At 39.8% G+C, this 7,340-nt stretch overlaps 1 protein-coding gene across 2 annotated transcripts in view; it reads left to right on the forward strand.

Moving 5' to 3' along the window:
• LOC126389839 (UTP--glucose-1-phosphate uridylyltransferase-like) overlaps nt 1-7,058 on the forward strand; it is a 27,896-nt gene extending 20,838 nt beyond the window's left edge. For both annotated transcript variants that reach the window (XM_050043779.1, XM_050043778.1), the window contains exons 6-10: nt 1,843-2,140; nt 2,233-2,430; nt 2,556-2,798; nt 3,722-3,826; nt 6,667-7,058. In XM_050043779.1, the coding sequence (XP_049899736.1) occupies nt 1,843-2,140; nt 2,233-2,430; nt 2,556-2,798; nt 3,722-3,826; nt 6,667-6,774 (952 nt within the window). In that variant the 3' untranslated portion in view covers nt 6,775-7,058. The remainder of the gene's footprint in view (nt 1-1,842; nt 2,141-2,232; nt 2,431-2,555; nt 2,799-3,721; nt 3,827-6,666) is intronic.
• Nucleotides 7,059-7,340: the final 282 nt, after the last annotated feature.

The raw sequence follows: 7,340 nt of genomic DNA on the forward strand, positions 1-7,340 counted from the left end.
ACTTTTTTCGACATGCTATACTATGACTTTTTTTCGACATGCTTTACTATGACTTTTTTTCAACATGCTATATTATGACTTTTTTCCCGACATACTATACTATGACTTTTTTTCAACATACTATACTATGACTTTTTTTTGTCGACATACTGTATTGACTTTTTTTTTTTTAGACATACTATAGTATGACTTTTTTTCAACATGCTCTACTATCACTTTTTCCGACATGCTATACTGATTTTTTTTTTTCGACATGCTATACTGACTTTTTTTCTCCCGACATGCTATACTATGATTTAATTTTTTTTTACATGCTATACTATGATTTTTTTTTACGACATCCCGTACTATGACTCTTTTCGGCATACTATACTATGACTTCTTTCGACATACTATACCTCTTTCTCGACATACTGTGTACTGTGACTTATCTAAACATACTGAGTTTTTACAGTTACCAGTATTTCTCATCTTGTGTCTTAAATTGTAACGACACTGATTTGTAAAGGCGTGAACATGCTGGTCTGTGTTCATTGTGTTAGTATGAAGTACGAGCAAGTCATCTTTTTGAACATTAACTTTATTACTAACACATAAACGAAGACACAGACATCACCAACAACACACTGTGGCCACAAGAACTTAACATCTGACTTGGATCAATGATATATGATGATACACAGAGCACACAGTGAACAGTGAACAGAGAAGTGCAAACTCGCCTAAATATATTGTGGAAGTATAAATGGTAAAATGTTATAACATCGATGTTTGTATGTCCATATTTAAAGAAACAGTCAGTCCCATTACACTGAAAAAACAGGAAGCAGTGGTGAAGTGCGGCTCACTACAATAACTATATTTAACTGCAGCCAGGAGGTGTGTTCATTTGTTTCAGGTGAAGTATTTTACCGTTAGAATTACCATTGCTCTTCCAGTAACTGTCAGTGGCCTCCTGGGAAATACGCATTTGTTACAGAGGAAGGTGGAGCAGTGTTTTGATGACAGAACAGTGGAAATTATTTCATTTTAATGTTTAAAAAAAAAGTGTTGAAACCCTGTAAAAACAGCAGGAACAGTGCATTTCATCTTAATCCAGAAAACATTAACAAAGTGTTTTGTTAAATGATATATTGTATTTAAAATCTTAACAAACCGAGAGTAGTAACCAGGGTTCAATACAGTATAACATCTTTCCACACAGTGTCTTAAGCACTAATACTAAAATGATACTTCTTATGGCATTATGTTTTCAGGCTGTCCGTCAGTACGTCCATATGTCTCATCCTTGTGAACGTGATATCTCAAGAACGCCTCAAGGGATTTTCTTCAGATTTCAAATTCTAGTTTTATAGGTAGCTCACTTTGATAAACAAACATCTTTTTCTGCAAAACATTTTCTTCATTTAACAAAAGAAGACAAACTTCTCAAATGTTAAATGTTTAAACAGAAGCAGCTGTACAAGAACATGAAGTCTAAAATTAGGAATTAAATCAGGAACTATGTGATAAAAGAACAAGATGATTATGAATCTGACCAGACATTTATGGCCAAGAATATTTGACAGTTTTTTGATACTTACATTAAGTTTGGTACCATGAAAATTTGGGGTTTGAGACTTAGCTCTGTTAGTGGTTTTAGAATATAAATCTTCTGGAATCTGGGCTAAAATTGTAAAATTCTACAAAAGTTCCTTTTGCAAACACACGGATGTACACTCCTGTTAAATCATATTTTGGTGCAACATAAAATAATTGTCCCTTTAAGTATCTTAATTCTTCTCATGCAACATCTGTACCTTTTTGTTTTTTTACCACAGTGATCAATTATTTTCCTCGCAGGTATCCGAGGATCAACAAGGAGTCACTGCTGCCAATCGCCAAAAACATGGGGATGAGCGGAGAGAATGGGGAGGCCTGGTACCCGCCGGGTCACGGAGACATCTACGCCAGCTTCTCCAACAGCGGCGTGCTGGACAAACTCCTCGCTGAGGGGAAGGAGTACATCTTCGTGTCCAACATCGACAACCTGGGCGCCACCGTCGACCTCTTCATCCTCCACCACCTGATGAGCCAGCCGGCCGACAGACGCTGCGAGTTCATCATGGAGGTCACAGACAAGACCAGAGCTGACGTCAAGGTCAGCACAGGTTTTCATTTACGTGGTGATCTTGGCAAGATGAGATGAGGTTCTGCTCAGTCTCTGTGCTTTCTGTGTCCTCCTCTCTGCAGGGCGGTACGCTGATCCAGTACGAGGATCACCTGAGGCTGCTGGAGATCGCACAGGTGCCGAAGGCCCACGTCGATGAGTTCAAGTCCGTCACCAAGTTTAAGATCTTCAACACCAACAACCTGTGGATCTCTCTGCCCGCCATCAAGAGGCTGCACGAGAAGAACGCCATGGACCTGGAGATCATCGTCAACCCAAAGGTGACAGACATGAATAATTAACTTTTCTTTCTTTACAGCCTTGAGGCCATCAGAATGTTCTCACTGCACGGTACAGATGCTGCCTTTTCCTACTCTTAACCCCAAACCCCTGAATGTCTCTGCAGACGTTGGACGGCGGTTTGAACGTCATCCAGCTGGAGACAGCCGTAGGCGCTGCCATCAAGAGCTTCAACAACGCCATGGGTGTGAACGTCCCCCGTAGCCGCTTCCTGCCGGTGAAGACGTCGTCCGACCTGCTGCTGGTGATGTCCAATCTGTACAGCCTGGATGCCGGCTCGCTCACCATGAGCAAGAAGAGAGAGTTCCCCACCACACCGCACGTCAAGCTGGGCAGCTCCTTCACCAAGGTCAGCGACGGCTGGAAAACACGAGCAGGGAAACATTTAAATATCACTGCTGTCGACTTCACTTCTTTTATCAGTTTCTTTTATACGGAGGCCAAAAGCAGACGTTATCTTTAAATCAGGAGTTCAAGTAATAATTTTCTCGTTATCTTGGAAAACAAAAAGTTAGTTTCTTGAGATAAACATCCTGTTCTCTCTTACCTGATAATTATCTTGTTATCTTGATGTAGAGATAATGGTTTGTGTCGTTATTTTAGGAAAGCAGTTAGTTTTTCATGATAATGGAATAATTTAGTTGTTATCTTTATAAGTTCAAAAAGTCATTTCAAGAACAGTTTTTTTTTTAGATGAGAAAATTATTCTATTATTTAATTATCTTAAGATAAAGGTATAACTTCCTGAATTCAAGATAATGAGATAACAGTCATCTTTTAATGAGAGCATAAATCTTATCATCTAAAAGAAGTTAAAAATATTTCTTTGGGATAAATATCTCAAACCTGATAATTATCATCGTCATCTTGAGGTAGAAATGTTTGTTTTCTTGTGATAATGGACTAATTGTCTCGTTATTTTAGGGAAGCAAAGTTATTTTTAGTGATATTTTCAGAAAAAAAAAAAAAAAAGATAACAAGATAATTATTCTGTAAGATAACAGGATATTTATCTAAAGAAACAAACAATTTGTTTTTTTGCAGGTAACAAGAAGGTTTTTCTTTGTCATCTTGGGATAAAGAGATAAAGTGAACTCAACATAATGAATTTGATGAAGTCATTTATTGTGAGATCACAATAATTTTCTCGTCACTGTCAAAGGGTTCAAGTTGGATTCTTTTTTTAAAGTGCCGACACTGTTTTTGTCGTAGATCAGAAATCAATAAGAGGAAGAATATCCAGTGATGATTCTGATGTTGTTTGTTGTGCAGGTTCAGGATTTTCTGACCAGGTTCGAGAGCATCCCGGACATGTTGGAGCTCGACCACCTCACTGTGTCCGGCGACGTCACCTTCGGAAAGAACGTCTGTCTGAAGGTAAAGGTTTCAGTGCCCTTTTACACTTTTCATTGATGCTGCACTGCTGATTTTAGGTTTTTTTAAAAACTACAATAATTCTGCTTTTTATAAAAAGTTGAATTTAGGATAAGTTCACAAATGGTTAAGTCTGTTTTTAAAACATGTTTAGTCTCGATTAACGAGCATTAAAGCTAGGGTTGGGTCCTGAGAACCAGTTCCAAATTAGAACAGGTTCCGAATTTTTGGTTCCACCTGAATCATTAAGAAATTTTAATTTCGGTTCTGCTTTTGGATTCCTAAAAGTTGTCCCTCGCCGCACACACTCGTTTCTGTTAAAAACGCATGTGCAGCTGTGTCTACCCCCAGCTTCTCGCGGCACGCCGCTCTTTTTGGACTGCACACGGATATTTTCTTTGTTGAAAACNGAAATTTTAATTTCGGTTCTGCTTTTGGATTCCTAAAAGTTGTCCCTCGCCGCACACACTCGTTTCTGTTAAAAACGCATGTGCAGCTGCGTCTACCCCCAGCTTCTCGCGGCACGCCGCTCTTTTTGGACTGCACACGGATATTTTCTTTGTTGAAAACACGATACGAATCTGTATAACGTAAGCTGTTTGCCATCATGGAGCGCAGCAGGCGCTCTAAAGTGTGGCTTCATTTTGTCAAAACGTTTGACTGTTCGGCACAGTGCAACACCTGTGACAAACGTATTTCATGCAATGGAGGATGCACCACGAATATGGCAAAACATCTTCGCCAGCAGCACGGTATACAAATCAAATAATGTACTGTGTTCAACATGTTGCGCCGGCCTCCCTCCTCCTCACAAGCCTCGTCCTCCTCCGTCAGCCCGGCTCAGCCAACATCCTCGTCGGAGCCCTCGCAGTCGGGTAAGTTCAGTGAACTTTTATTGAAGATTTAAATAACGTTTCTTTAGTTTCTAAATTTAATAAAGCAACTGTGTCAAATGTGTTTTTATAGATGAAAGCTCGCAGTCGCAGAGTTTACAGCCTAACGTTACTGCTCAAGCTAACAAGCTGGTCCCACAACGTGACAACTTTCCCTTCACCTTAGCGGCGAAGGGAAAGTTGTCACAGGAGGAAGTTGAGGAGTGCCACAGAAAAGTCACGACTCGTGGTGAAAAGGCTGCATCCCTTCTCAGAAGTTGAAGCACCGACATTCAGGTAAGAAAATAGTTTAGCTAACTTGTTAGCAACCTGCCCCTGACTCACACTAACAGTAACGTTATGTCATGTTTGTTTTTGTGTTTATAGAGACATGCTCAGTGCTTTAAACCCCAAGTACACCCAGAAGATGACTGACAATGCCGCTGTCTGGGATCGGGTCAAGGAGAGGCTCCTGGCTGGAAAGTTGACCGACACTGAACAGGTGAAATGTCATTCATGCACAAACACTGTCTCTCCTCAGTCATTACAATGTTTTATCTAAATGCCAAATGTTGTCTATAGTTAACAGTGCATGATTGTGGAGGAGATGGTGAGAGGAGCCAGGGCGACAAGGAAGGAGTGGAGAGTGAGGAAGAGGAGCATGTAAGCATATGATAGCAGAAATTATATTTGATAGATTCTGAATCTTAATTATTATCTATGGATGCTGGAACTTTTTTGGATAAGCTTGTTCGTTATTTGTTTTGCAGCCACCTCCCTGCAAAACTGTGAGGATGACTCCACTGGAGGAGCTTTTTGCTGACGAAGATGCTGTAAAGATGACATCACTGCAGACCTCCACATCCATCCAGGACGGAGTTGCAGATGTACAAGGATATGCCATCCATCGTTAAATCTGATGACCCTGCTGCTTGGTGGTGGACCATGCAAACGACGTATCCTTGTTTGTCAGACATGGCCTTTTCATTTTTATGTGTACAGGCCTCCTCTACACCAAGTGAACGAGTTTTCTCCACTGTGGGAAACACAATCTGTGCTGAACGTTCACGTATACTGACTGAGAAGGCTTGAGATATGCTTATTTGCTTGAACTGTTTCTATTCTGTTTTTTATACCTGCTAGTTTCCTGCAGAATGTGAATGACTGACTGAATGTGAGTCAATTTGTGGAAAGGTGTATACAAATAAAAATAAAAATTGTGTGAAATAAGCATTTGACATTTTTTGACCCCGTCCCTCAAAGAATCGGAATCGAGAATCGTTAGGAACCGGAATTAGAAAGCAGAATCGGAATCAGAATCGCTAAAATTCAAACGATACCCAACCCTGGCTGTAGTTGGTAACTTTTACAAAAAATAACATTTTTTATATTTGCTGAAAGTGTCACAATATTCACACAGCAGTACATGAGACAGATGATCTGTGAAAAAATCATTTATGTACATATATACACACACACACGTACTGTATGTACATACATATATATATATATATATATATATATATATATATATATAGTTGGTTTTTTTTTTTGATACTTTACGTACATTTTCCGATTATATTTACATACTTTAACTTAAGTAGCACTTTCAGTACAGGACTTTTACTTGTAGCGGAGTATTTTCACAGGCTGTGTCTGAAATCATTCACTCATTCACTCTTCCACACTCACTATACAGGGAGCTCTATGTAGAGGACTATATAAATATGAAAGAACACTTTCTGACATTACTCAGGTCATTTTCTCTGCGCCGTTTATTACATCATTGCTGTTGCACAATGAAAATATGTCATATCAACATCATGGAGTGGTGAGTGATTTGGGCCACAGTGTGGTGTCAGTACTTCTACTGAAGTAAAGGATCTGAGCACCTCCTCCACTCCACACAAACAATAAACCAGTAAAATGACATCACTGTGTTTATTAATAAAACCTTTCTACCCTCACCAGGGAACCGTCATCATCATAGCCAATCATGGCGACAGGATCGACATCCCTGCCGGAGCGATGCTGGAGAACAAGATCGTTTCAGGAAACCTGCGGATCCTCGACCACTGAGGCCTTCTGGGGGGAAACAAAGACAAACAGACGAAGCCATCTGCACCTTGAAGAGACTCAAAGAGATTATTTTTCTTCTCTTCTCTGATGAACTATCTCACTTTGTTTGTTTGTCTGTTTTCAATGTAAAGCCAACCTGAAAGGGTCAAAGGTCAGCGTCTTCCATGTTCCTCCTGATGCAGATGTGATGAAACTTCCTGTTACTGCAAACAGCCGCTGCAGAGTCTGAGTCCACTGTGTGTCGTCTGCTTCTGCTGTCAAATAAACAAGTGCAATATGGGTCAGCTGAGTGTCATGTGATGTTTGGACTCTGACAGAAACTCCTCACAAATTTCATATGAGAGTTTTGGGGTTTTTTTAATGTCATATTTTGAATAAGATTTAAAAGTTTTCATCCTCTGGACTGTTTATTGGTTTCAAATTAAGAGTCTGAGGATTACAAATACTGACAATCACTGACAAATGAGTTACTAAAGTTCTAAAGAATAAACTTTGGAGGTTAAAGAGGGGTTAAATTACCTTGACCATTACTGGCTGGCATCAGGCAGCCATGTTTATTGGCTTCT

This window comes from Epinephelus moara, chromosome 5, assembly GCF_006386435.1.
Source record: "Epinephelus moara isolate mb chromosome 5, YSFRI_EMoa_1.0, whole genome shotgun sequence".
NCBI classification, from domain to species: domain Eukaryota; kingdom Metazoa; phylum Chordata; class Actinopteri; order Perciformes; family Serranidae; genus Epinephelus; species Epinephelus moara.